This window comes from Brassica napus, chromosome A8 (assembly GCF_020379485.1).
Source record: "Brassica napus cultivar Da-Ae chromosome A8, Da-Ae, whole genome shotgun sequence".
In the NCBI taxonomy this organism is placed as follows: Eukaryota; Viridiplantae; Streptophyta; class Magnoliopsida; order Brassicales; family Brassicaceae; genus Brassica; species Brassica napus.
This window is the reverse complement of record NC_063441.1, coordinates 17,155,110-17,181,134: the sequence shown is the minus strand read 5'-3', so window position 1 is coordinate 17,181,134 and position 26,025 is coordinate 17,155,110. Positions and strand designations below refer to the sequence as shown.

Sequence of the window (26,025 nt, the reverse complement as noted above, 5' to 3'; positions counted from 1 at the left end):
GCCCACTCGATTTCAGCCAGAGTCCAAAACACAAAATCATTTAAAGAAGAGGAGCAATTTAGGGATTTCACAATACTAACGTGGGACTAGGCAGAGGATCAAATAATTACAGCTCCCCTCCTCCTCTCATCTCTGACAAACATTTTCGATTTCTCGTTTGGGGTTAATAGAGATAACAAGTTCATCGTCGACGATCATCGATGGCGGAAAACGGCGGCGGTGGACGTTGTCCGCCGATGGATCTGATGCGTTCAGAGCCGATGCAGCTCGTTCAGCTCATCGTTCCCATGGAATCTGCTCATCTCACCGTCTCTTACCTTGGAGATCTTGGCCTCGTCCAATTCAAAGACGTGCGTGATCCTTATCATCCATTGCAATCCAATCTCTGACGAACGATTTTATCGTTGTTCATCATTTTGACTTTTGACGTTTGTTTTTTTTTTTTAGATCTTAAGAGATGCTGAGATTTAGATCTTTGGTCAATGCTTTTTTTGTCGTTTGTTGTGAATCAGAATTAAACCATTTTTTTTTTATAATGTTGATTTCAGCTGAACTCAGAGAAGAGTCCGTTTCAACGTACTTATGCAGCTCAGGTAAATTCATTCATGCTTATGTGAATGCTATACGATCTAAGAATGTACATTTTCTGATAATTTTTCTCTTGATTTTGACGGATTTAAAGATCAAAAGATGCGGAGAGATGGCGAGGAAGATTCGTTTCTTCAAGGATCAAATGTCAAAAGCTGGAGTTTTACCCAAGGAGATGCTTGGGAAAGAGAATGACATTGACTTGGATGATGTTGAGGTAAAATGGAGATACCTTCTTGGCTGCTTTTCATTTTCTATGTTTTGGGTTACTTTTTTTTTCTGATCTTCTTTTCGGCTTTTCAGGTAAAGCTTGGAGAGCTAGAAGCTGAACTTGTTGAGATCAATGCTAACAATGACAAGTTGCAGCGATCCTATAATGAACTTATGGAGTACAAGTTGGTTCTTGAGAAGGTATATGTTTTTCTATTTTCTTGATTCAGGGTTTTGTTGATGTTAGTTGTATTAAGCAAAGGAGTAGCATGTTTTTTCTTTGTTTGAATTGTAGTTATTGGTTTTTGAATCTTTATTTTCCATGAGCTGAACCGAGGATACTAAGGTTTTCATGGTGATAAGTAGACTTCTGATATTATTATGGTTGAGCCCTGAATGGGCATCTACTATCTATGCGATATTAATCTGAATGTGATCTTTTCAGGCTGGTGAGTTCTTTTCTTCTGCTCATAGAAGTGCCACGGCTCAACAGAGAGAAACAGAATCACCACGAGCGTCTGAAGATCTGCTGGAGTCTCCTTTATTGCAGGAAGTACGACAGATGCAGCTATTCTCCTAATCAAAGTTTTTTAGCATTTTCTTATTTAGTCACCAACAGTTAAGATAATTCCTTTTAAACAGGAGAAGTCCATTGATGCGTCAAAGCAAGTAAAGCTTGGATTTCTCACCGGATTAGTGCCTCGTGAAAAGTCGATGGTGTTTGAAAGGATTCTATTCCGTGCTACTAGGGGAAACGTCTATATTCGGCAGACTGTCGTTGAGGAGACGGTCATTGACCCCAACTCTGGGGAGAAGGTTAGATGCTTCTGCTTTTCTTTTAAATTTTCTCAGACATAGGAAGGAGTTCAGTTGTTCTTTCCTTTTGCAATAACTTTTTTTGTATCATCATATGTACATGCTAGATATTTGAAAAATAGAATTGCCTATGTGGTTTATCTTTTTGATCTACAGAGCCAAGAGTTCATTCAACATTTGAAATGCTGATGATGCATTATAAAACAAATTTAATTTTCGCTGTGTCAATTCGAAATTGACTTTCTTAACTTCAAAAAATGGCAGGCTGAGAAAAATGTTTTTGTTGTCTTCTACTCCGGGGAAAGAGCAAAAAGCAAAATCCTTAAGATATGTGAAGCTTTTGGGGCCAATCGTTATCCTTTCAGCGAGGATCTTAGAAAACAAGCTCAAATGATAACTGAGGTATGTATTATCTTTCTTGTTAATGCTCCTGGTGATAGGTGTGGACCGTGTGTGGGGGTAAAAATTCATATATACTGATATACACATTTGGTGATAAACCTTTTACTTCCCTGTATTGTATGTTCTTTCTTTGTGCATGGCTTTCTTGGACATGAGTTATAGATAGCAAAAGTTCGGGTATATGTTGACACTCAGATGTCCAACAGAAACTAGTGCATGAGAACATGATCTTTTGATGTATTGAAATTGTGTGGATGCTAGTTTTAAAGTCGGTAGAATCCATGTGATGATGTATCATAGGCTAGCAATTTCATCATGACATTGTATAATGATGATACCGTAAAACCAGAAACTGTCTAACCATGTTTAATTCTTTCACAACGTTTCAGGTTTCAGGTCGATTAACTGAGCTTAAAACCACCATAGATGCTGGGTTAGGTCACCGTAACATTTTGTTGCAGACCATTGGAGATAAATTTGAGCTATGGAGCCTCAAGGTATTATCCTGTGCAGATCAATGCTAAGCGGTCTCTGTTGAGTGTTGACAAATCTGTTCTAATCCATGCAAGTTGACGTCAACTTTATAACTACCAATTGCAGGTTCGCAAGGAGAAAGCTATCTATCATACTTTGAACATGCTTAGTCTTGATGTGACTAAGAAGTGCCTTGTGGCAGAGGGCTGGAGTCCTGTCTTTGCATCAAAAGAAGTGAGTTATTCGTTTTGTTGCACTCTGAATTGCATTTTAGAACATTATATTGCGTGAAAGTGAGTTTACTGGTTTTGATAATTTCGGAATACTTAGTAGAATAAGGTTTGTTTATGCAGATTCAAGAAGCTTTAGAGCGTGCTGCAGTTGACTCCAATTCGCAAGTTGGATCAATATTCCAGATTCTGAGGACCAAAGAGTTGCCACCGACTTATTTCCGCACAAACAAATTTACTTCTGCAATCCAGGAAATTGTTGATGCATATGGGTAATTGTCTTTCACTCTTTCTCTGACTCATAGGAAGTAGCTTTTGGTTATTATAAGAAAATGTGCTGTGGACTGCATTTAGCTTGCTATAGTTTACTCTGATCAATCTTCTATGATCACCACTCTGCAGTGTTGCCAAGTATCAGGAAGCTAATCCGGGTGTATTCACAATCGTCACCTTCCCCTTCCTTTTCGCTGTTATGTTTGGTGATTGGGGGCATGGAATATGCTTGCTACTTGCAACCATGTACTTGATAGTGAGAGAAAAGAAACTTGCCAGCCAGGTGATACCCCAATTAATGATGCCTATGTTTGACTTAAGAGCACGAGACTGAATTCTTGCAAGTTTTAGATGCTAACTTTTCAATCTTGCTTTCTGACAACAGAAACTTGGGGATATTATGGAAATGGCTTTTGGCGGTCGTTATGTCATTATGATGATGTCACTCTTCTCAATATACACTGGTTTAATCTACAACGAGTTCTTCTCTATTCCATACCCGTTGTTTGCTCCATCAGCCTATGATTGCCGTGATGCCTCATGCAGGTATGCATATTAGTTCTAAAAGTTCGGATCTATATAAATACAAAAGAATATTAGTAGCCTCAAATACGTTGCTTTTCTGAACTTTTCCCTTTCTCTTATGCTCTACGTTCAGCGAGGCTACAACAATTGGTTTGATAAAGGTCCGGGACACCTATCCATTTGGTCTAGATCCTGTGTGGCATGGTACCCGCAGCGAGCTGCCGTTCCTGAACTCGCTGAAGATGAAAATGTCAATCCTTCTCGGAGTTTCTCAGATGAACCTCGGGATCATAATGAGCTACTTCAATGCAAGATTCTTCAAATCGAGTGTGAATATATGGTATGTTCAGTTGATAATTTTTTTACCAGAGCAGCTATGTTTCCAATATTATATGTTACATCACGATGTCTAATTTTGGGGGGGCTTTCAGGTTCCAGTTCATTCCCCAGATGATATTTTTGAACAGTTTGTTTGGGTATCTATCGGTCCTCATCATCATAAAGTGGTGCACTGGTTCTCAAGCAGATTTGTATCATGTAATGATATACATGTTCCTGAGCCCAACCGACGAGTTAGGAGAGAATCAACTTTTCCCTCACCAAAAAACAGTGCAGGTCAGGATCTCTTCCTAGTAATTACTGTTACGAGATCAATAAGAATAGTGCTTTTTGTTTCACTCATCATTCCTTTTTCCCATTTTTTTCAGCTTGTGCTTCTCTTTCTGGCTCTCGTCTCTGTTCCCTGTATGTTGCTTCCCAAGCCGTTCATCTTGAAGAAACAACATGAAGCTGTGAGATTCTTTCATTTTTCCCTTTTAGTTTCTACATAAAGGTCTTGTTTTTCTTTTGCCTTTGCTGCTCGTGCTAAATGGTTTCCATATCCAGAGGCATCAAGGTCAGTCATACGCACCTCTTGAAGAGACGGATGAGAGTCTTCATGTAGAGACAAGCGGAGGAGGACATGGCCACGAGGAGTTTGAATTCAGCGAGATATTTGTGCATCAGCTGATTCACACCATAGAGTTTGTGCTTGGAGCTGTTTCCAACACCGCTTCTTACCTGCGTCTGTGGGCTCTCAGGTATCCATCTCATCATCGAGTAGTAGTAAGCTATATATATATATACTACTCATGGCTTTAATAATATTCGTCATCCTTTGTGTGTGTGTTTCAGTCTTGCACACTCAGAGCTATCGTCAGTCTTCTATGAGAAGGTCCTCCTTCTCGCTTGGGGGTATGCGCATCCTCCTCCTCTAACTCTCTTTCTTTAGTCTAATTAATAGTAGCAAATCAAATAATCGATCTTTGTTTTGGCACTTGAAACAAAAACAGATACAACAATTGGTTGATTTTGATCGTTGGGATCATCGTCTTCGTATTCGCCACGGTGGGAGTGCTGCTGGTGATGGAGACACTGAGTGCATTCCTTCACGCACTGCGTCTCCACTGGGTTGAGTTCCAGAACAAATTCTACGAAGGAGATGGTTATAAGTTCGCTCCTTTCTCTTTCATTCTCACCGCAAGCGAAGACGAGTGAGTGATATGGATGGATCATTGTTCCATTCCCCTCCCATTCTCTGCAAAATTTGCATATATAAACTAAGTTTTATTTAAACAAAAAAATCCTTTGTATTTCTGAAAAAAGCTTTTCTCTCTGACACGCCTTTCAAGACAAACGTTCTCTGACGCCGGTGGAGCAAAATTTCACCGGCGTCGCCTCCGCTCCATCTTCCACATGTCTTCTCTCGTTCCAAGTCAAAGCTTCCATTATGTTTCTTGTTTCGCCGTTTCTCAATCATTATTGGATCTGGGGTCCTCAACATTAAAAAAGACCTTCGTCGTCTCTGCTCGTGTTCTTGAGATCACCAGAACTGCATTCTACACCGGGGGTTCCCGGAAAAGCTGTACAACCACCTCTCTACACCACGACCCGAAGAAGGAAGGGCTCTCTGAGCTTCACCTTGCAACTAACTCCATTTGCGCAAGTGGCGCATCGTTTCACAGCTTTCCCCTCTCTGAGTTCGGACTTCACTTGAGCTCCAGATCTGTGAGGACCTCCATAGAATGTTCCGGATCTGAACTACTTTTGAAGAAAGCTCAAAGCTCAGGCGTGTTGAGCGTCTCAGGCCGCCGCAGTCCATCATCTTCGCTTTGTAAACGGGGCTCCGTTTCCTTGCTCGGCGGCTGCTCAACCCCCATCCGCCAGACCATCACGATCTCCTCTCCTCCACCCTGCGCCACAGACCGTTATCCCGGAGACGAAGTGCTTCGTAGCTGGAGAAGCTCCGCCGCACGCAACTTTCCCATCAAGCTCAAATCCAGTGAGGCTGCAGACGTCAGCCCTAACCTTTCTTCTACATGGGCCAGGCCCAAGTTGTTTTCAAGAGGTATCAGTCCAGTTTCTATCTCTCAAAGTATTAATTTTATTGAGAGGACTAGGCCCAGAAATTGCTTTGCGGCCTTGGTTTTATTTATACCAATGATCTCTGGTGGGTTCACCGAGGCTTTGGTCCGATCTAGAGTGCCTATAACGCCATATATGTCTGTTCTAAAGAGATTTTCATCCTCGTGGTTGCCGGTGGTTTCATCAGCACCATCATCAAAGACCTTTCTCATGAGAAGTGTCACCTCTTCTGCAATAAAGCAGATGAAATTGCCAAAATCCCTAACCGTTTTGTTATCTTGTGGAGCGGTCTGTACGGGGCCTGAAGATGCAACGGGTTTCGTTTCGACGATATTCCGAGGTGTGGATTGGCTATCAACGTCACGATTTAATGTGACTATGTTTCAACTTTCCGGCGGTGCCGTGAAATTTACCTTGACGCATTCGAGTTGTTCTCTGAATTCGCTGTCGATTTATCTTAGAGGTTTCTCTACATCTATCAGTTATGTTGTATTGTCTTACTGTTTTGCTTCTAGTGCTAGGATTGTCTCTTCTTCAAAGTGTAATCCGGAAGTTTAAGTATTAATGAAAGTTGTGTTTCAAAAAAAAAAAAAACTAAGTTTTATTTATTTTTTGCGAATATATTTTTCCCCTTCTCTCCACGTTCAGGGTGGAATTAAATAATTTGATTTATATGCCTGTGTGGAGATGAGATTTTTTACACAAGTGGGGGAGGGGATAATGGGATTTGTATGAGGCAAAACCCATTTGTTGTTGTGTTTGTTTGGTATTAAATAAGTGAGGATTTGTTTCCCCTTACTATACAGTTCATCTACTGAAAATTGTTTGTCAATAAAGAATCAACTACTCGATTTTGGTTTTTTGATGCATGATTATTACTATACAGCCAGCATGTCAAAAACTGTGTTTGAACAGACCTACGAGCCCTTCATTTTTTTTTACCTAAAATTTATTCACTTTTCCAACGATTCAATATTTTCACAACACCATAATCTTCCTAATCCTGAGGTAGTGTTTTCCTTTAAAAAGATCTTGCAACTCCACAACTACTTCCAAACATCTTTGGAAAGGCGAAATGCAGTTCAAAACTTAACATTGTTCATAACTTGTCAAGTTTTACAATCCATTTCGGAACAAAGAAACAAAAACATCCGTCTCACATGTCTTCAAACACATGCCAATCTCCACACCACCAATCTCATCCCTCCTCTCCGACATAGTGAAGAGAATGTTTCTAGTGAGGCTTATATTCTCAGTATTAACGGGTCTTCCCCACCCAAAATCTGACCCGTATATCCCAAACCTGTTAGACCCAGCGACGATTACCTTCGGTGTACCTGGTCCAGCCCATTTTAATCCTTCCTCATACAACTTCCATAATGACTCCTCAGCACCTCGCGAACTCAAACCTCTTATGGAATCGCTAAGAATCTCGACCCCATTGACAAACCCATCTCTCCCCAAAAACGTCGTCGCTTTGTATCCATAGAAATTGATAGGCAACACACAGTTCCCAAAGTAGTTCGCGGGAACAGGCGGGTCTAACCGTTGTCTGAAATCAGCAACGTACATGAACGGCACCACTCGATCTTCCTCCTCCTCCTCACCTCCACGTGCCTTCACCACACAGGCCAATACATATGCGTAAGTGACTACAAATGTCGACAGGTGTGGGAGATCGGACCGAGTCGACTCCCTTCGCGCCCGTTCTCTAAGCTTCTCCACGTCTTCATGACTCAGCTCGAGCGTGAGCTTGACGAGATCTTCAACCTCTTCGGCGGCGGGGTGAAGACTTACGGACCTTACTTTGTCTTGCAAGATCTTAGCTTCGAGTTCAGCTGGAACGTTGACGACCGTACGATCTAAAACCATGGGTAGATCAAAATCTTGAGGTACTGCTCCGTGTTTACATATGTGAGCCCACGATGTTAGAAACTTAACGACGGTTTTGCCGTCAGCGACAGCGTGGTGCAGCGAGAGTCCCATGCAGAAGCCTTGGCTCGGGAACAGTGTGATTTGCAGCGTCATGACAGGGGATGAGTAAGAAGAAACGGGTAGGTCGGGGACAAGAGCGCGTAGCTCCTTCTGGGGACGGATCCCTTTGGTGGAGTTCTGAGAGAAGTCAGCGTCGGTCTCGGCCACTGTGAGGGAGACGGCGTCATGCGGCGAGATGAGGATGTGGGGTTTAGGAGCTTGTGGGTCCCAGTTGAGATGACCGGAGAGAGGGAGGAAGTGTGCGAGGACGAGGGAAAGGGATCGCTCGAGCTTGGGGAGGATCGCGGAGTAGAAGGAGTCGCGAGATGATGATGACTCGGTGAGTTTGTAAAAGATGACTCGGTTTGTAGGAACGAGATGCAGCCAGAGTAGATCGAAGAATGTTAGTGGGAGGATGAGCGGGGAGAGGGAGGGGGTTGCAGGACGAACCGGGGAGATTTTTATCACGTTTAACGCCATCATGCAGGTAGTATTAATATTTACATGTATATATCCTATGAGATTGGGGTTTGTGTGTGTCTCTTTGTTCACCATTCAATCTGATTTCGTATATCAACCAAGTCACTCTTTATTCAGGGAAGCAATGCATCAACCAGCACGTTTAAAATGGCTTTTGGTTGGATCCACCAGCATGGATCTTGATCACGTTTAACGCCATCATGCAGGTAGTTGTTAGTATTAATATTTCCATGAGATTGGGGTCTGTGTGTGTCAACCTTTCTTTCTTCACCATTCAATCTGATTTCGTATCTTATCAACCAAGTCACTCTTTTATTAAGGGAAGCAATGCATCCACCAGGACCACCACCAGCACGTTTAAAATGGCTTCTGGTAGGGTCAACTCTGTCGTTTTATGCATAGGATTCTCTTTATATCATTCATTAGGGGTTCTTTCTAGCCATCGACATTTAATCTTATACCTCCGATCCGAAATATCCAAACTCGAACTCGCTCCAATTGAAATGTGTATTAAATTAGAAAAGATTGGATATCTGAACCTCTTGTTAATGTCCGGATAATATTCGAGAAATATATATAGCAACTCTGAACCTTTAATATTTTAGACTCATTCATTTTTTTTCCATAGATACTCAAAACTTATGTTAGTTGGCTTAATTGCATCAACTTTTTCTTTCTTTGTTAAACCCTAACAGATCTCCTTGGCATGTTAACAATCTATTTTCTTATTGTTTAGTTAAATACTATATTGTCCTGTTTAACAACATATACTTACTATTTGATTTTTTTTCCTTTTGTTCTAATTCACGATTTTTGTACTTTGTTAAAAAAAAAATCCGAACACACTCCAAATTACCTAACTACAAATATTCAAACCTGATTCCAAATGTAAAAATATCCAAATGAATTTTTTTATTGTTATACCAAAATATTCGGAAACTCGAAATACCTTATCCAAATCCGGATATCCGATCCCCACCCCTTAGACAAATCAACAGCGATGGTCATTGTATTTGGGTTTGTTCGAGAAAATGCATTTTTATTTACAATACAAACTTCATCTTCCTTTATAAAAAAAGCAGAGAGAAAATAGGTAGTCAATCAAAGAGTCCTCGCTCACACAAATCACCAGCGTTAGTTAATTTATTAAAACAAGAGCTGGCTTAATTAATGGGCGGTGGGTGACACAGCGGCTGTAACGGTTGAGACAAGACTATCAACACCACAAACGTTACGGCCTCTGCAGATTTTGTAAAAACCATTCTCACCCCAAGTCTCTCCCCACGAGTTCTTGATGATCCAGTAAGGCTTCTCCTTGAACCTAGCAGGAGCGTAACCAGCCGAACCATAACCAACCAACAAGACACCGTGGTTGAGCCTCCTCATGCATATGTAAGGGCACGAGACTCCTCCAATGTAAGTCTGCATGTATGCGGCGTTGATGGCTACCGCAAGAGGTCCGTTCTTGACAAGGTTCGCAGCGATCTGCTCTTCGTCGATGGAGATGACACTGAAGTTGGAGACGGATGCGACGATCTTGGACTTGTCTAGCTTGCAGGTGGGGCCGTCTTTTCCGGTGTAGGGATAGTCTTCTTCTCTCATGAGCCCTCCGGTTTTGAGTGTGTATTCGAAAGCGCTGTTCATGAGGCCACCGTTGCAACCAGAGTCGCACGAGCCTGCTTCTTCTGGATCACACTACATAGAGAAAGAGAGACGAGATTTGAGTATAGAATCTTAACTAATTAAGTACTGAGCAATTATATTGGTATAAGTTTGTTTATCTTCTGAAGCCAGTTACAAAAAAAAAAAAAAATTATATTGGTATAAATTCACAATTAGTCTAATATCTTTTGTTAAGAAATCGTTATGCTGTAACTAGGCCTACTACTAAACGGATTATTTGAAAACATTAACAAATTATTAATTTATCATATTTAGATTTTAGATTTAATATATTTTCTTTTGTATATCTAATTTTGATAATGTAATAAAATAATTTTATAATTAAATCCAAAAACTAAAAAATGATATAAATCTAAAATATAAATATAATAAATTAATAATTTGTTAATGTCTAGTTCCATATAATCGGTTTAGTAATTACAGCATAAAGATTTCTTCAACATCGTATATATATACAACACGCATGAGATTTAGTTAATGGTACATCAAAACGCATGCCTAAAGTGAAGAGAGAGAGTCGCATGAGAAAGGTAATAACGGAAGAAAGTCAAACCTCGTGATCACAGTCAACGAGCTGTTGTTCGCTAAGGCTAACTAGTTTGCCCGTAGCGAGGAAGTTAGCACCTTCCAGAGCTCCAGTGGCGCTGAAACTCCAGCAAGAACCGCACGATCCCTACTCGCACACGCACAAAAGATCAGACCAATCAGAAATATTCATTACATAACTCTTTCTACAAGATCTGATTGTACAACTTAAGATTGATTCGAATAAGGAATCAATTATTTCATCCACGTCACCATTACGGTTACCTGATTTTTGACGGGAGTAACTGCACCACGATCTCTCCAATCAAACTCCTCCGGGAGATTCTCGGTAGGGAGGATCGGAGCCTTGTTAGCGTCCTTGGGAAGCTTAAACCCGCCTCTAACCCCGAGATGCTTCTTCTTGAACTCAGAGCGAGTCAGATCGGAGAACTGCGTAACGCCGTGACGAGCAGAGGGATCGAGCTTCTGGTGACGCCTCGCTCGCCTGAGGTTGGCTTTGAAAACGGAGAATCTGTAGTCGTGCTCCTCGCTGGACGCGTAGACCTTGCCGAACTTTTTCTTGAACAGAGAGAAGTGATCCTCGGAGGATAGAACGTTGGGCTCGGCTCCTCCGTCAACCACTTGCTTGATCACGAGATCATCGCCGCCTTCGTTGCCGTCGGAGGAGGCGGAGAGGACAAGGAAAAAGAGAACGAAGACGGAGAGAGAAAGCTTGAGACGATCCATTTGAGATTGAAGAAAAGAGAGAGGGAAGGAGATGGATTAATATAAGATGAAAGATGATTAGGTGTGTATGTATAGAATCTTAATCTACCTGTCTTTTTGCCTTTGGATATTATATTATTACCTTTCGGTTTCTTTTAAAAAAGATATTTTTTAATTATTAAGTAATTATTTATTATTATAGTCATAATTAGCCGGAGGATATTTATGGATTTTGAAAGATAACTTATCCAAGAGGAAAAGGGATGTGACCAATGGTGTACCAACACGTGGTAAGAATTGACTAGGTGTCGAATAGATAGGTTCAACTTGTAGCAGAGCCGTGAGTGTTGTAGAAGATTAATTAATATGGGAAATTGCAGTAGATAACTATAAAACTTATTTAATTAGGCAGATGGACATCGTACTGTTCAATTTTTCATAATGGCGACGTTGTCCCTATGTAGCCGGTCACATATAGGTAGAAAGAGAATAGTCTAACACAAACACGTTTGTGCATTAATTCTGAAAAGACGTTTTGCAGTAAACAAAAGTTTTCATCTGTTTATCTTTCTATCACTCGTTCTTTCATCTTCTTAACATTCTTTCAATTAGTTTTCAATCTCAGATTTTACATGATTTCCTCTTCTTGTTTTTTGAATCTTATATATTTCATCTTGGTGTTTCATCTCTTCTTGTTCTCTGTTTATTTAAGAAAAAACTCAGATCTAAATAAATTTGAATCTCATGGCTAACCAGAGCTGGAGATGGCAGAGGAAGAGGCAACGTGTCTCTGAGGCGATGGTGGTATCAGAGCTAAGCAAATCTGGTTTTTTTCTCTCCCTCTGCTCTTCCCCCTCCCTCTGTTTTGAATCTTTTTTTAGGGTTAATATCTGATCTGGTTCAACATCAGTTTCAATGCTCAAACCTTTGTTTGTTTATGGTCAATATCTCGTCTCCCTTCCTCTTATTACACACTCTCTTTCTCTTCCTCTTGTTATGATATTTGTAATTGATTTTTTTTTTGTTTTATTTATAGATCTGAGAAAATAATGATGAAACGGGAAGATGAAATGGTGGTGTGACGTCAAGCGTGGTGCAGTGATGAGAATATGAAGTTAAGAAGTTAGAGAAGAAGATATGTCAAAATCTATGGAACATATTTCCCTTACTGCTACTACCATTTCAACACTGCTCAAAATCTTATGCGGTTGTTCTTACTTGTTTAATTCCAATTTCAGTTATAGAACAATTTTGTGTTATCATAATTAGTTTTTTTCATGAAACAATACAAATAATTTTATTTTAACGGAAACTGATTTGGTTACGTGCAAGAATTGTCTTCTTACTAAGTATCGATGTCAAGAAAAAGTGTTTTTTTAACAAAAGACAAAATAACCGGCAACGGGTTGTGTTAAACAGTTCCCCAATTCTACTTAAGGTTACGCCTGTAATTTAACCAAGTGCGATCACCTGGTTCGCAAATTATTAAAAATATTACACACTTCGCCAATTTTAACTTTCCATATGTATATTCACCTAATTGAGCCTTAATTAATTGTTTTTCTTTTTCTTAACATCAAAATTAATACATTTTTTTAATTTACCAATCTTCCACTTTCTCGCGACAAAAGTGGAGGAGACGTTAGGTGCAATATTTGTCTTTCTCTGATTTTATTTTTATTATTACCAAATATCATGAAAGTTAAGTGTCTTGATTTTTAATGTAACTTGGGTTGTCAGATGAAATATGATCCCTCACTGCACCAACTATGATGATGTTTGCCATTCAGCTACTATACATTTTAAAGTTTTAACCATGATTTTTTTGCTTTGAATATGCGTTTTGAATTTACATAGAATGAACCTAAAGGGGTTTTTCTCCATTTCTGTCTAGCCAGATTTCACAATCGAGCACAAACAAGTGACCCCTCTCTCTGTTTCTTTTTATAGACATACCTTTCACTCAGCTTTCATTATGTCACAGCTTAAAGCAGATGAAATGAAAACATATAGTATACTATACATAAGATTGTGCCACAACACAAGTCACTAATCAAGCCAAACAACCTAAACCTCACATTCTTAAGAAAGAAAGAAAAAAAGTAGACTAAAGAAAACAAACTCTTTCACAGATTACATCATGATGATACTGAACTCAGTCCGATGGACTGATATAGCTCTCAGAGGTTTTATGTTAACCTGATCGCTTGGCGTGTTTGTTCCTCGTCTTGCTTACCTCCAGGCTGCGCTTTGTATTCACCTGTTAAATTGCAGAAACAAACATTTATTTTAAAAACCTTGTCTTTTACCCACAAAAAGCTCTATATATAGGAGGAGTTTTCTGTCTTATATTGGTTTAGTATATCAGTCCACAAACTTATTATTGTTGGCATTGGTAGGGATGGTTTTATATGGACAAGTTCAAATTATATCCTGAATAGTGAATAATATAGTTTTAATCCCGGCCAGGCTGTGGTACAGCACTGAGTTCAAATTGTTGCCGAACTGAGGAGTTGATAGACAGATAGATAGATAGATATACCTTAGCATCTGTGTTTTTGGAAGTCGAATTAGAGTTGTCCAAATCCTGCTGTTCCGGGGAACACTCTTCACAGTAGAAGTGATCGAGCTTTTTAGCTGCCTCTATTGTTGTTCCTATACAAGAAGGGTGAAACCTGAGCCAATGTTAGTTTCCTGTAACAATCCAAAGGCATCATAATAAAACAGAACAGACACAAACAATCGTCGCAACAAAGAGTAGAGTTATTAACAGTTTCAAGATCAAGAGATCAATATAATTGTTACAGTGACTATATTCATTTGTATACAGCAAGCTAACATGAGTGAAAGACCCAAGTCACAGCACACTAAGATAGATACATACAAAACACGCAAGCAAGACTCATAATCACTATCTTAATCAAGTTTACAAGGTACATACATAATGATCCTCATCACAGTTTATACAAGCATTAAGAACTTACCACTCAGAACACTCCTCGCACTGAACCATCAAGTCATCAGGGTTGTACGGCATCTCACACTTGCAGAATCTACAACAATCAATACAATCAAACATTCTATCTTCCCTCGGCCATTAAAATAAGTAACAGAGGGAGAGAGTGTCTTACACGGCGACTCTGTCGGGAATAAAAGCCCCGGTTGCAGAATTATACTCAAAACGACAGAAGAAGTCGTCGTTTCCCACGGAGCTGAGTTTCGTGTAGCTACTGAAACTGTGAACCTTACACTTGCCTTCGATCGTATCAGCGCTCTGCAAGTCAAAGTGATCCGAAAGAAACACCTCCTTAGCTCCGTGAAACTGCCTCCTCCCTCCCATGGACTCCTCGGGGCGGTAGTACCACCTCACGCGAACCCTCGCGTTGGATCCACGCGCGTCCGTCGCCTCGATCGCCTCCACCCTCGCCACGTACGACGGTTTCCCAGGCTCCGATGACCGCATCAACACCGCATCTCCCTCTTCAAATCCAAAAAACCATATCGAACGATTCTCTTTTTTGAGTTGTTACAGTTTTTGGAAAAAAAAAAATCAAAAGGTTACCTTGAATGGTTCTGTTGATGTGTTTGAGTTTGTAGGATTTGAGTTGCTTCTTTTGAGCTTTTTGCTTGGGCATCTGTGGAAAGATCAAGGGGGCTAGAAAGAACCTGAGTGAAAATTTTCTGGAGAAAGTTGCAATTTTATTGAGACAATAATCAGATGAGACACGGAGTACGGTGAGAACAAGTCTTGTCGACCTCACGACCATACGGTTTGGGAGAAGAGTGGCAATATCGTGAATATGAGGAAACGTTAGGGAGTGAAGGGGTGGAGAGAATGTGTCAGATTGTCCATTGACCACGTCAGCTTCTTTTTTTTTTTTTTTATTGAAGCGCATGTTTTGTGCGCGCCTTTATTCAACTACCAGTCTCGTGATTCATGTATTACATGCCACGTAAGCAGTTACGATTATGATTTGTGTTTAGACTCTTTATATCTCAAATATTAATTACCTTTGATAAAATTATATTACAAAATTCAAAATTTAATAATGTTTGTAGTCTTTTTTCATATAATTCTTCAACATTATTTTATTTTCTATATATACATTTCGCTTTTTATTGACTTTTACATTTTCTATGCGAATACTTACATTTCTTTTACATTTAAAAGGGTTACTTATAAATACTCTGTCCTAGACAAATATGTACAGAATGGAACAAATCTACTACAATATGGTGCAAAGAAGCACCAAAACATTTAAAAGGAAAAAAAAATCAAAATTGGATGTGAATGGGATGTTAATATAACGTACTGATGAAGGTTTGTGATAAATTGAGAACCTGTCTTTTAAAATCTAAGCACTAACACAAGGTGAGGAACAATGTGTGCTACTAGAAACTCTACGACAAGGGTAGTTTTGATAGTTAACATTGCTGTTCACAGCAGCAGAAAATGAAGATGAAGACGATTGCTTATTCTTCTTCTTCCTCTTCGTGTACGCAACATCATCATCATCAATATCAAGAAGTTGGGTTGGTTTCTTCAGATCTTCAAGGCATTTAACATCAAAGATACAAACATATGATCTTGCTTTCCCTGAGTAGAACCTTGACAATCCTCTCCTGTTTTTCCAAACCATTCACAGATCCAAAAATTAAGCAATAATCCAGGAATCTATTAGTTTAAACAAGAAACATAATCAATGAGATTATTTTTCAGGATGTACTTTTTGGGAAGGTTGTTTCTTAGCTCCCCCATGTCAAAAGCCATCAACCCACTTATGTTTTCCATAGTTTACAGATATAATGGAGAGAAAGATAACAAAAACAATATACAAGAAACAAAAGTTGAAGCTATTCATTTATATAGCTAAACCGAAGGAAGAGGAAAGAGAGAAAGAGAAACACATTTGCTTAATTGAAGGGAATGGTTTCTATTTCTGGTTTCAAAATTTTATTATCCTTTCATGGTTTCTCTAATTTCTTTCCACAATTTGTGACTCACCTATACTTCCTCTCCTACAAACACTTGTGAAGAGTTTAATATCCAAACGTTTCACAATTATTTATATAAAAGATTGCAGGGTTTCAACAATGAGTAGAGATTAATAGCACAAAAGTAAGCCCTCCTAAAGAAAGAAACGTTTCATGTGAACATTATCTAACAACGGTTGCAGACCAAACACTAATTCCACTGAATCAAAACTTGAATCCTATAGTCAACTACACGCAGAAATTTGAGGTCTTCTTAATTAATCTGATCAAGATTGAAATGTGACAACAAAATAAGAGAATCAGACACCAATCTATTTATTTTAGAACTTTAGGAGGAGAAACTGATTATTCACCAATTCAAACATCATCTCAGAGAAGAGTTCGTCGGCAGAAATATTCTAAAATTGACCCTAAGCCTTGGTCTGAGAAAGATGTACAGACAGTAAAACCAATAACGAAAAGAGAACCGTTTGCTTTATATGTGTACAATGGTCTAATGATATAGGAATTTTAATCGCACACACTTAACTTTCAATGTGAAGCTGTTGTATTTGCAATCTAAGATTAACAACTAAAATAACGGAGGATAAGTAGATAAATGCATCAGCGCATTTAGTAGTATACATATCCACCCACAAATGACAATTCATACGATAAAAAGATAAATTTGACATAATACACACCAAAAATATAAATATCACACAAGTCTCCCGACCACCACAAAAACATAAAAAAACAAACAAACATATTGCCTTAGAAAGTCATTTTCTATTCATTTACTGTTAATGCAAACAAATTCGTTTTGTGTATTCTTTTTTTGTTTTTTTTTCCTTTTAGATGAATTATTTGTCAATTAGTTTTATCTTCCGTTAAGATTAGCAAACTGAGTGAACATAGCTGTTCCAGAGTGTTCGTCCACGGTCTGTGAATGGACTGAGCCATCGGTCTCTTCCACTTTAGAAACAACTGGAACACTAGCCTCCGCGTTGGTGGTAGCTGAGGGGGTGATTGGAGTTGTAGCAGTTGGCAGAACAGAGCCAGGTGTCACTGGCTTATCGATCTCAGTCTCCTCCGCTTTGCCCTGAGTGAATGCCTCTTGAAGCTGAAGAGCGTATTCCAAGTTCCACAGAACATCTCCCATCGTCGGTCTATCAACACCGTAATCCTCCAAACACTTCTCCGCGGCTTCCGCGAACTTCTTCATCGACTCGGGGTTTATCGTTCCAGCCAAATGAGGATCGATGATCTTTTCCAAAAGTCCTTTCCGTTTCCATTGCATTGCCCATTCAGCTAAGTTAACCTGTTCTCTCGGTAGCTGGGGGTTGATGGCCGGTCTTGCGCATAGAGCTTCTAGAAGAACGACGCCGAATGAATAAACATCGGACTTATCTGTAAGTTGCTGTCTTCTAAAGTACTCAGGGTCTAGATACCCGAAGCTTCCTTTCACGGCCGTGCTGACATGGTTTTGTCCGAAGGCTACGTCTTTAGAAAGACCAAAGTCAGCGACCTTGGCAACTAAAGCATCGTCGAGAAGAATGTTGGTTGATTTGACGTCACGGTGGATGATCCCTTGCGCTGTTCCCGTGTGCAGATAGTGAAGCCCACGTGCAGAACCGATACAGATCTCAAGTCGCTGTTTCCACGTTAGCGGAGCAAGGTTCTTTCCGTATAAATGATCCCTGAACGGACCGTTGGACATGAACTCATAGACTAGGATCATCTCCGAGTTTTCATCACAGTAACCAATTAAAGAGACCAAGTGTCTGTGTCTGAGCTTAGAAAGCATCTGGATCTCTGTCTCAAACTCAGTGATTCCTTGCTCAGACTGTGGGTTACCTCTCTTAACAGCAACTTTGGTTCCATCGTCGAGTGTTGCAATGTATACATTACCGAATCCTCCAACACCGATGATCTGAGACGCTTCGAAGTTCTTTGTGGCTTCCTGAAGCTCCGAGAGGGAGAAGTAGCGGCCCAGGCCCATCGTCGAGTTGTAGAAGTTGGATTTTTGAGAACCGCCTTTGCTTGTCATGAAAGTAGTGTCACCGGCGTGTATCGGTAACAACCAAGAGGAGAAACTGTTTCTCTTCTGCCAATCTTGTGGCCTCTTCTTCCACCTGTAAACCATAGCTCCAAGGCCAATGAAAGCTCCAAACATCATCACAAACCCCGCGGTCGCAACCATACCGTGTTTCCCCATCCCAGTGGTTCTACCATCAACTCCAAACTCTCCATCAAGGCTGTTCACTGAGTTGCTCATCTTTAAGACCTCGACTCCATTCAAGATCGCGTTTTGGGACCCTGTGTCTTCCCCCATGGGACCAATCTGAACTTGGAGCTCAGGGGTCATAAGCGTCGCGTTCACAACAATGTCTTTGTAGTAAGGAGTCGCGAGATCACCCGCGACGGTGGACAAATCCAGACCAGAAATGGCGGTTTTCCCGTTGATGTACACGTTGAAGTAGAGGTCATTGAGAGACTTGCTGACGATGTCGCAGAAATGAAGGCGGATGAGGTAGTTAAACGAAGGGTTCGAGGGGAAGTTCCAGCTGACGTTGAAGTTAGGAGCTATGGTGTGAGAATCAGCCATCTCCACAGCCGTTGCGTAAACCGTCTGCGGAGCGATCAAAGGTGTAACTCCAGGAGGGTATTTGATCGCTGAAGGGGTCGTCTTGACGTCCTTAGCCATGTTCTCTTCTTTCAAAAACTCCTTATCTGGTATCCATGTTCTTCCCAACGTGTCGTTCTGAGGAACGATCAAAGGACCACCGACGTTGACTCTGTAGACAGACTGGTAAGCGTAGTCAGAGAGACCGGAGAAACCGTTAACCGGGAAAAGAGCTGTCCCGGAGTCAGAGATCAGTTCGTCTGGAGCTGAGACAACTTCGATAGCGTTGATGAACGCTGCAGAGCTTTTCATAGGCCTAAACCTGAGGGAGAACTGTGCGTCCGTTATGTTGACGAGATACTCCTTCTGGAGAACAGCTTGGCTATCGTTGTTGTTGTTACTGATCTTGAAGTTATGAAGCAACACGTACTTTTCCGTCATGACGGAGAAAGTCGCTTGTTGGAGATCAAACTTGTCGTTAGTGAAGGCCAAGAAATGGAGGCGAACCCAATGCCAACCAGGTCGGGTGAGATGGAACTTGTAGGTGGCTTCGTCACGGAAGATCCTTGCAGTTAGGTAGATAGGAGAAGCGACCTTGTCTGAAGGCGGGGCTGAGACCTGGATATCATCCTTGGCTTCTATGTATTGGACCGTCTCTTGGTCACTCTTGAAGACTCTTCCATCAGGGGTTTTGGATGACGATTTGCTTCCACAATCAATAAGAATATCATCCGCCGGTTTGAAACCGGTAGCTGGTCCCACGGCGGCAGTTACAGTAGACACATCAAGGCCTGAGAGGAAGAGGAGAATAGCCAGGAGGAGACACATGGAGAGCTTTGGAGAAAAATCAAAGATGGGAATCGTGCATGTGTTTGATTTCTTTCTTATCTTCATCCCTCCTGGGTGGGGAAGGAGAGAGAGAGAGGGATGAGGAAGAACAAAGATAAGAAGAAATGAGGGAGTTCGTTAGATAGCTTGTGGTTGAAGAAAAGAGGGAGAAAAAGGTCATGAGAGAGACGAGAGTTAGTTGTTATATGTGTGGCCAGAAAAAAAAATTGTCATTGATGTTATTCAATGGTTATTTTTAGCAAATTGCTAATTCCATTTTTAGACACAGTGCCAAAAATAAATTGATTCTGGTTTCCTATTTCAAGAAAAAGAAAACTAGAATTAAAACACAAAGCAGATTATATAACCTCACTATCAGTTTTGTTTTCAATCAAACAAGCAACTATGAACGAAGTATAGTCCCTAATGATCATCCAGAAGCAAGCAAGTGATGAAGAAACATTAGGTAGAGTAAACAACGTACCAGTGAAAGCTTTTCACTGCCACTCAAGTGACTCCAATGCTTGCTGATGAATGTTTGAATCTCCAGCTGCAACTACATTAAAGCCTATGACAAATGAAAAAGTAGATGCATTCAGGGGTTGCATGCTCTTTTTTTGGATGAGTTGTGATTGAGAGAAAGAAATAGAGTTATTTTGGAGTATTGAATGTACTTGTAGCAACGGCACTGGATGAAGCTTCCCAAAGAGGTGGGTTACCGTTCCAATCGGTTATGGTACCTCCAGCGCCTTCTATTACAGGCACCAGAGCTAGGAAATCATATGGCTGATGAAGAATAACATTGACTTCAATTAGCAACATAAGATTGATACATGAGATATTTAACTTTTGACAAGTCATTCTGAAGGAGAAGTTTTACCTTTAGACCGGATTCAATAACAAGATCGACAAATCCAGAAGCCAGAAGAGCATAAGCATAACAATCACAGCCGTATAATGGCATCTTTACCTGTTATAACAAAAAATTGTCAAGGCAGAAGAGAAAGTCATTCACTTCAAAAAAAATAAAAATAAAAGGGATTTAGGGGAATCCATATATAAACTATAACTGGATAAGAAACTCAGTTCGAGATATTGATAAGGACCTTGTCTCTAACTCGAGCAAAGGCCTTTACTGCCTCTCCACTGAAAAGATGTGGGCTAGTGGTGTATCTGGACAGTCAAAGAATGACAAGATAAAAGAAGTCATGAGAATTCTAGTTACCTTCTTGATACACAAAGCCAAAAAGACATCACATATATTTTTAGGCTACTTCTTAGAAAAGCTGACTACAGAAGTAACGCTAGTATGGCTCAATGAACGGAAACTTACAAATATGCTTGTGACAGTTTCGGGCAAGATCGCGTTGAGATATCCTTCCCGTTTAACTTAGTTCTTCTTCCACTCATTCCTATCCATCTCTCTCTTAGAATAGGCTGATCAATTAGACCTAGAATCTAAAAGAGAGAACAAGGTCAGTTAGTAAGCTCAAATGCAATTGCTAAGAATCATAGACGTTCTTAATCGATGTCAGAATTTTAGCATGCTTAAAACTCATGTATTATTAACACAACAAAGTAGATTATAGCTCAGCAATATGAATTTCCAAATCTGATCATTCGAATGTGCTTATATAACATGGGAAGCTTGCAAACAGAAACAGAGACTGGTGTCTTACCGGTTTGCCTTTGTATATCAGAGCTATCAACGTACCAAACACTGGTTTCCCTGAAAAGAAGCAATTGATAGCGCAATCAAATCCTCAAACTCTTGATAAGACAATTAAAAAATGACAAAAAATAGAACAAGGAGTGCACCTGTGATAAAGCTCTTTGTTCCGTCGATTGGGTCCAAAACCCAAACATAGTCTGAAGATTCCTCTTTGCATCTCCAGCCCTTCTCCTCACCATATCTACAGTTTTCAGAATTTAAATGTGAATAAATATGCGGATTTTTTTTATGCATTCATCTACCTAAGCTCAAGGAATCAATGTGTTCCCTTGTGATTTAGCAGAGCATAGAGTTCAGCTCTTTATATCAGACAAAAAGAGGAACAGAGTCAACTTATGAAGAAAAAGCTATTAAAGGGAAACTCACATAGCATGAGAAGGGAAGTTGTGGAAAATAATAGAAACCATGGCCTCTTCAGCCATTTGATCAGCTATAGTAACAGGACCTACATACGAACCAAGTCAGATAAAACAAAAATGAGTGACAGGTTCATAGGTTTATCTACCGAAAATATGATCCCTAATCCAATTCATTGTGCTTAACAAATCAAACTCCGATTTCACTATTAGAAATTGCAATAAGTACACCTAACACTTAGTTAAATCACCACATCATGAGTCTATTAGGTCCACCAAGCTGAGTAGAGCTCCATTGTATATCACAAAACTACCCAAAGCACTTACTCATATCGTCTTTCTCAACAATATCGAATTTCTTCCGGAAGTACTTTCTGATGACCTCGCCAGAAGCGTCAGCCAGTTCATTTGCCACAGCGGCGAATCGATCCAGATCAGTGGCGGCGCTCAGTTCCGAAGAGGAATCTTCGCTTAGGTCAGGCCGTTTCGAGTTCGAAGCCATTGTACAGCGGGAGATCGAACCAGCCCTTAGAGAAGACGATGGAAAGGATGATCGACTGCTTTTGGAAGAAGAGAAATGAAGAGAGCGAGTCGCAGACCGCAGCACCAGAGACGGCGGCGGAATCAGAGAGCAGGACTTGCAGAGGAAGTGCGACTGAGCTAACATTTGCAATGAGAGGTAAACGACGGAAGCAGCGATTCGTCGATGGACGACGAGTGGGTTTAAAAATAGAGAAGAAGATTATTCAATCTCGTCCGTTGGATCGTGTTTTGAGATTGGGAAAGCTCTCTTCGGTTCGATAACTAACCGAACCGGACCGGACCAGACATGTACTATTTTTCCCACTCCTATTTGTGGAACAAAAAATTCCCAAACTATCCAGATGCAACAACGTTTTGATCAGAACAAAATAATTATTATACAAACTTAGCTTAGTGGTTACGACTTATGGATGGTGTATAATATATGTGCTAGTGGTGATACTTTTGCATGAATATCATAAAACTTTTTTTTATATTAGCAACTTTTTGATAATTTTATTGAGAACCAATGGACTTGTATGGACGTCTACTCATCCCGGCAAATAACTTTCTATTTCTAACAATATAACTCTTTGATTGTTTAATGTTTTTTAGTACAGAAATGATAAACCGATGTTAATCTGTCCATATATATTATAATAACAAACAGCAATGATCACAGAAAGAAGTTTGATTGAGGTGAAGCTTGTAGATGTAATACAAACCATATACAATCGCTTTGCTTTCAGAGTTTAAATCCTAATCTATGCATAGCCAGATTAATTTTATAAGCTAATGATCCAATCTTGTTTTTATCCCCCAACCTTGTATTCTAAATTTGTAACTTTACATGTGTGACAGTTTAGGAACCAATTATAAAAAAAAAGCCAATGAGGAAAGTGAGTAACAACGAATAGCCTGTCTTAATTGAATGGCACCGTGTCCGTGTGTCCGTTGAGTTCTATGCTTCGGACAGTACAGAGCAACGCAGAATCTGATACAACAAAAAACATGATCAGGCTCTTATTTGTAATTCCACTGATTTGAGTCTTTGAGCTGTACAGAGAGAGAGAGAGTAACTTACAAGTTCATATTTTGCTGGAGTTGGTCCAAAAGAAGCCTTTCTTTTTGACAGGAAGATTCTCTTTGGTGGATTTACTGGACCCAAATGAGAAATGTCGAGCCAAGAAAGGCTTTGCGGAATAGCTCTTGGCGCTTGAACTCGAGACCAGTTTAGGGCTCTTCCCTGCTGCTGCCTCTACCCTGTGGCTGTCATCAAACATTACAAAATCCTCGCAGTCAAAACCACTGTCCAAAACTCGGTTTCTGAGTCTTTTGTTGTGCCTAGCTTTCAAATCCATCTCCACTCTCAACGCTTTCTCCGACAGCTTCGCTGTTTTCTTCTCACCCAGAGTACAGATTGGGCATGAAGGGTCGAATTTATCGATTTCTGGGGTCATCTTCTCTAAACACTCACCATGATAGACATGCCCACAAGCTAGAATTGCAGACACAGAGAGCTCGTTGGTCATAAACATCTTTTGGCTGCTCCACAAGGACTTCTCTGACAAGGGTCTAGAGCAGGCACCACAGCTTTGCTGCTGATGATTGGACATTCTGTTGCCATGATGGCCCATCTTGTCCCGTTCAAGCCCAAAGCGGTCATTATCATAAGACAAAGGCTCGTTGCTGCGAGAAGATGACATCATTTCAGAAAAGGCTTGCAGTGACCAAGCTTCAGATGGTCCACTCACAGAAGAATCACATCTCAAAGGAGTTCCCTGCCTCTCTTCAGTTATCGAGCTTCTGCTAAGTGAGTTCATTCCACAGATCTTACCATCTGAGACTTGCTGGGTTGGATTAAGTGTAGATGAACTTGCAGGGTGATAGTAGATCTGGGAGGGAAGTGGTGACGTTGGGAAAGAAGATGGTTGTGAAGCAAGTGAAAGAGACAATTGTGCAGGAGATGGGTATGAAGGTGCTGCAGATTCTATTAAATCCTTTTCTTTCTGTGTGAGAGATAGAAATGTAAAAAGAGAGGTTATGCATCAACAAATATAAAGTTTCAAAGATGTGAGAAAACTCAGCTAGTGGTGAAACAAAGCTTTACCTGCTCAAAGACTGTATCCATGGACGAATCTCTTGGAAAAGATAAATCTGCCAAAATATTCGTTAACCTCATGTAAGATTATTATGATCTGTAGACAGATGCATAGGCAAGTAGAGAAGTCCTATCAAGAGACACATGATTTAACATGTTCCGAAAAATACTATCTAAAAGTCCCAAGTGAATAACAAAACACCATACATGTGTTCCCTCAAGCTAAAAAAAAAAATAGTAAACAAGCTGAACTTATTTTTTACCTGAGGCCGGAGACTTCTGCAACGTCCGGAAACTGTCCAAAGGGGAGCCTTGAGATGATAAAAATTCAGATTTGAAGTCAGACAACACATCGTTCCGACTAATCCCATCAGACAACCAACTGAGAGAGGCTTCTTCACCAGCCACACGGCCTCTATTATGATTATTATCCCAGCGGAAACTCCAAGTAGGAGAATGCCTCCTCTCAGCAGCAGCTGATGATGAGTTAGGCAGGAGGACCATTTTGTCACGAGGAGCAACACAACACGCGTTCCCCATTATCTGAGAACAAGTAACCACTATGCAATAACCAATAACAGTGCTTCAATTATTTGGCGAATGATTCTTGCTATAGAGCCTTAACCACAAAAATAAATAACAACAAATTAATTTCAGGAATTAAATCAAATAACAAATATATATATATAGAAAAGGAATCATCTCGGTCTCACTGTCTACTGCCAACAAGTTTCTAAATCACTAACTGAACTGCCATGACTATATAGTAATTAAACAGATCCGAGATTACGGCCGTAAAATCTGAGAAGACCAAAAAATCATTAACCGAATAATATAATTACGGAAGAAGCAAAGGATAACAAAAACAATCAATCAAACAGATGCTAAGATGGGTATAGTCGTCACAAGAAAATCGAAACCTGCTCCCGGAAGTCCTTAAGCGCTGCCGGAGAAGACGAAGAGAGGGAGCGACGGGTCTGTTAAGAGTGAGAAAGGGAGGAGGGGAAACGAAACACACTGCGATGCAGAAGTGCTTTGCTTTGTTTCCTTCCAGAGAGGGAAAGAGACGAATACAAGTCTTTTCTGACGGCTTATTCCACGCCGTTAGAATCTGGTTGGTAATGTATTTGGTATATATTCCAAAATCGTACACATGATCTTAATTGCAGGCTTGCAGCCAGATAAATCGGTTCGGTTCTCAAAAAGAATAAAGCAGGTTTGGTTTAATGCCTCTATTTGTGGTGTTGTGACGCCGTCAGAGTTAGCGGAATTGAATTGACTTACGGGTGAGTAGTGCCACGTCACGTTAAAGGACAAAAATACGGAGGGAGGACGAATAATGAACCGGCAACTTTTCATAGTGACGTCGTTAGATGGGGCCGTTAAGAAGACAAACACTATTATTATATATTCCAAACTGGTGAAAAACTAATAATATTCGAGGGACCAATTTTATAAAATAGGAAAGAGAACCATGTCCCTGTCCTCAGTATCTTAAAGGATACGCGACCTGGAGTTTTGTGAAGCCATCACGGAAGTAAAAGATTCACCGAAGAAAAGGGAATATAAAGACGAAA

General features: G+C 40.3%; 7 protein-coding genes and 1 long non-coding RNA gene across 16 annotated transcripts; 2 read left to right on the top strand and 6 right to left on the bottom strand.

Moving 5' to 3' along the window:
* The first annotated feature begins 74 nt into the window (after nt 1-74).
* On the top strand, nt 75-6,781 carry LOC106361483 (V-type proton ATPase subunit a3). Of its 2 annotated transcripts, XR_007315419.1 has the most exons (19): nt 75-350; nt 549-593; nt 683-805; nt 892-999; nt 1,244-1,351; nt 1,441-1,614; nt 1,879-2,016; nt 2,406-2,513; nt 2,617-2,724; nt 2,844-2,992; nt 3,123-3,276; nt 3,379-3,539; nt 3,652-3,858; nt 3,950-4,133; nt 4,226-4,309; nt 4,404-4,597; nt 4,692-4,751; nt 4,850-5,121; nt 6,521-6,781. XR_007315419.1 is itself a non-coding variant. In XM_013801230.3 (18 exons), the coding sequence occupies exons 1-18, from the start codon at nt 201-203 to the stop codon at nt 5,052-5,054; spliced, it is 2,460 nt and encodes an 819-aa protein (XP_013656684.2). In that variant the 5' UTR covers nt 75-200; the 3' UTR covers nt 5,055-5,175. The 2 variants fall into 2 exon arrangements, 1 of the variants encoding a protein (XP_013656684.2); XM_013801230.3 differs by lacking the exon at nt 6,521-6,781 and having other exon boundaries at nt 4,850-5,175.
* A 216-nt stretch (nt 6,782-6,997) lies between these two features.
* LOC106361485 (BAHD acyltransferase At3g29680-like) lies at nt 6,998-9,174 on the bottom strand. Its single transcript, XM_013801231.3, has one exon. It carries the CDS (start codon nt 8,448-8,450, stop codon nt 7,038-7,040), a length of 1,413 nt encoding a protein of 470 aa, XP_013656685.3. The 5' UTR covers nt 8,451-9,174; the 3' UTR covers nt 6,998-7,037.
* Nucleotides 9,175-9,393: 219 nt separating this feature from the next.
* LOC106361486 (cysteine protease RD19A-like) lies at nt 9,394-11,505 on the bottom strand. Its single transcript, XM_013801232.3, has 3 exons — nt 10,869-11,505; nt 10,612-10,731; nt 9,394-10,070 (listed from the first exon to the last, which is right to left on the bottom strand). The coding sequence occupies exons 1-3, from the start codon at nt 11,328-11,330 to the stop codon at nt 9,543-9,545; spliced, it is 1,110 nt and encodes a 369-aa protein (XP_013656686.2). The 5' UTR covers nt 11,331-11,505; the 3' UTR covers nt 9,394-9,542.
* A 167-nt stretch (nt 11,506-11,672) lies between these two features.
* LOC125577107 lies at nt 11,673-12,633 on the top strand. The gene is made up of 2 exons (XR_007315418.1): nt 11,673-12,135; nt 12,346-12,633. It is a non-coding gene; the product is annotated as an uncharacterized LOC125577107 (long non-coding RNA).
* Nucleotides 12,634-13,304: 671 nt separating this feature from the next.
* Nucleotides 13,305-15,126, bottom strand: LOC106361487 (chromatin remodeling protein SHL). Of its 2 annotated transcripts, none has more exons than XR_002653611.2 (5): nt 14,872-15,126; nt 14,441-14,789; nt 14,294-14,362; nt 13,852-13,964; nt 13,305-13,569 (listed from the first exon to the last, which is right to left on the bottom strand). XR_002653611.2 is itself a non-coding variant. In XM_013801233.3 (5 exons), exons 1-5 carry the CDS (start codon nt 15,074-15,076, stop codon nt 13,504-13,506), a joined length of 822 nt encoding a protein of 273 aa, XP_013656687.2. In that variant the 5' UTR covers nt 15,077-15,126; the 3' UTR covers nt 13,305-13,503. The 2 variants fall into 2 exon arrangements, 1 of the variants encoding a protein (XP_013656687.2); XM_013801233.3 differs by having other exon boundaries at nt 13,852-13,984.
* Nucleotides 15,127-15,590: 464 nt separating this feature from the next.
* On the bottom strand, nt 15,591-22,552 carry LOC106361489 (bifunctional phosphatase IMPL2, chloroplastic-like). Of its 4 annotated transcripts, none has more exons than XR_007315416.1 (11): nt 22,153-22,552; nt 21,836-21,914; nt 21,556-21,650; nt 21,417-21,466; nt 21,071-21,195; nt 20,844-20,910; nt 20,618-20,707; nt 20,412-20,523; nt 20,222-20,305; nt 16,037-16,566; nt 15,591-15,932 (listed from the first exon to the last, which is right to left on the bottom strand). XR_007315416.1 is itself a non-coding variant. In XM_013801236.3 (10 exons), exons 1-9 carry the CDS (start codon nt 22,490-22,492, stop codon nt 20,235-20,237), a joined length of 1,029 nt encoding a protein of 342 aa, XP_013656690.2. In that variant the 5' UTR covers nt 22,493-22,549; the 3' UTR covers nt 15,591-15,932; nt 20,222-20,234. The 4 variants fall into 4 exon arrangements, 2 of the variants coding, with proteins under 2 accessions (XP_013656690.2, XP_048593829.1); XR_007315417.1 differs by having other exon boundaries at nt 16,037-16,532; XM_013801236.3 differs by lacking the exon at nt 16,037-16,566 and having other exon boundaries at nt 22,153-22,549.
* Nucleotides 16,896-19,818, bottom strand: LOC106361488 (probable receptor-like protein kinase At4g39110). The gene has a single exon (XM_013801235.3). The coding sequence runs from the start codon at nt 19,801-19,803 to the stop codon at nt 17,164-17,166; it is 2,640 nt and encodes an 879-aa protein (XP_013656689.2). The 5' UTR covers nt 19,804-19,818; the 3' UTR covers nt 16,896-17,163.
* Nucleotides 22,553-23,020: 468 nt separating the features above from the next.
* LOC106361490 lies at nt 23,021-25,588 on the bottom strand. 4 transcript variants are annotated; one of them, XM_013801240.2, is made up of 5 exons: nt 25,369-25,588; nt 24,712-25,067; nt 24,458-24,504; nt 23,432-24,356; nt 23,021-23,341 (listed from the first exon to the last, which is right to left on the bottom strand). In XM_013801240.2, the coding sequence occupies exons 2-4, from the start codon at nt 24,986-24,988 to the stop codon at nt 23,436-23,438; spliced, it is 1,245 nt and encodes a 414-aa protein (XP_013656694.2). In that variant the 5' UTR covers nt 24,989-25,067; nt 25,369-25,588; the 3' UTR covers nt 23,021-23,341; nt 23,432-23,435. The 4 variants fall into 4 exon arrangements, with proteins under 4 accessions (XP_013656694.2, XP_013656696.2, XP_048593828.1 ...); XM_013801242.2 differs by having other exon boundaries at nt 24,712-25,008; nt 25,369-25,547; XM_048737871.1 differs by having other exon boundaries at nt 24,712-24,991; nt 25,369-25,542.
* Nucleotides 25,589-26,025: the final 437 nt, after the last annotated feature.

Excerpts from the sequence above, each read along its gene's own strand:
- LOC106361483 (XM_013801230.3), top strand. The coding sequence starts at position 201 with ATGGCGGAAAACGGCGGCGGTGGACGTTGTCCGCCGATGGATCTGATG. Across the intron at positions 2,017-2,405 it reads AAGCTCAAATGATAACTGAG|GTTTCAGGTCGATTAACTGA; the intron begins GTATGTATTATC and ends ACAACGTTTCAG. Across the intron at positions 2,725-2,843 it reads CTGTCTTTGCATCAAAAGAA|ATTCAAGAAGCTTTAGAGCG; the intron begins GTGAGTTATTCG and ends TTGTTTATGCAG.
- LOC106361485 (XM_013801231.3), bottom strand. The coding sequence starts at position 8,450 with ATGGTGAACAAAGAGACACACACAAACCCCAATCTCATAGGATATATA.
- LOC106361486 (XM_013801232.3), bottom strand. The coding sequence starts at position 11,330 with ATGGATCGTCTCAAGCTTTCTCTCTCCGTCTTCGTTCTCTTTTTCCTT. Across the intron at positions 10,732-10,868 it reads TTACTCCCGTCAAAAATCAG|GGATCGTGCGGTTCTTGCTG; the intron begins GTAACCGTAATG and ends GTGTGCGAGTAG. Across the intron at positions 10,071-10,611 it reads TCGTTGACTGTGATCACGAG|TGTGATCCAGAAGAAGCAGG; the intron begins GTTTGACTTTCT and ends TTCTCTATGTAG.
- LOC106361487 (XM_013801233.3), bottom strand. The coding sequence starts at position 15,076 with ATGGTCGTGAGGTCGACAAGACTTGTTCTCACCGTACTCCGTGTCTCA. Across the intron at positions 14,363-14,440 it reads ATTCCCGACAGAGTCGCCGT|ATTCTGCAAGTGTGAGATGC; the intron begins GTAAGACACTCT and ends TGATTGTTGTAG. Across the intron at positions 13,570-13,851 it reads CCAAAAACACAGATGCTAAG|GTGAATACAAAGCGCAGCCT; the intron begins GTATATCTATCT and ends GCAATTTAACAG.
- LOC106361488 (XM_013801235.3), bottom strand. The coding sequence starts at position 19,803 with ATGAAGATAAGAAAGAAATCAAACACATGCACGATTCCCATCTTTGAT.
- LOC106361489 (XM_048737872.1), bottom strand. The coding sequence starts at position 22,492 with ATGTTAGCTCAGTCGCACTTCCTCTGCAAGTCCTGCTCTCTGATTCCG. Across the intron at positions 20,911-21,070 it reads AAACTGTCACAAGCATATTT|ATACACCACTAGCCCACATC; the intron begins GTAAGTTTCCGT and ends TTGACTGTCCAG. Across the intron at positions 20,306-20,411 it reads ATCCAGTGCCGTTGCTACAA|GCTTTAATGTAGTTGCAGCT; the intron begins GTACATTCAATA and ends CATTTGTCATAG.
- LOC106361490 (XM_013801240.2), bottom strand. The coding sequence starts at position 24,988 with ATGGGGAACGCGTGTTGTGTTGCTCCTCGTGACAAAATGGTCCTCCTG. Across the intron at positions 24,505-24,711 it reads GCAGAAGTCTCCGGCCTCAG|ATTTATCTTTTCCAAGAGAT; the intron begins GTAAAAAATAAG and ends ATATTTTGGCAG. Across the intron at positions 24,357-24,457 it reads TGGATACAGTCTTTGAGCAG|AAAGAAAAGGATTTAATAGA; the intron begins GTAAAGCTTTGT and ends TCTCTCACACAG.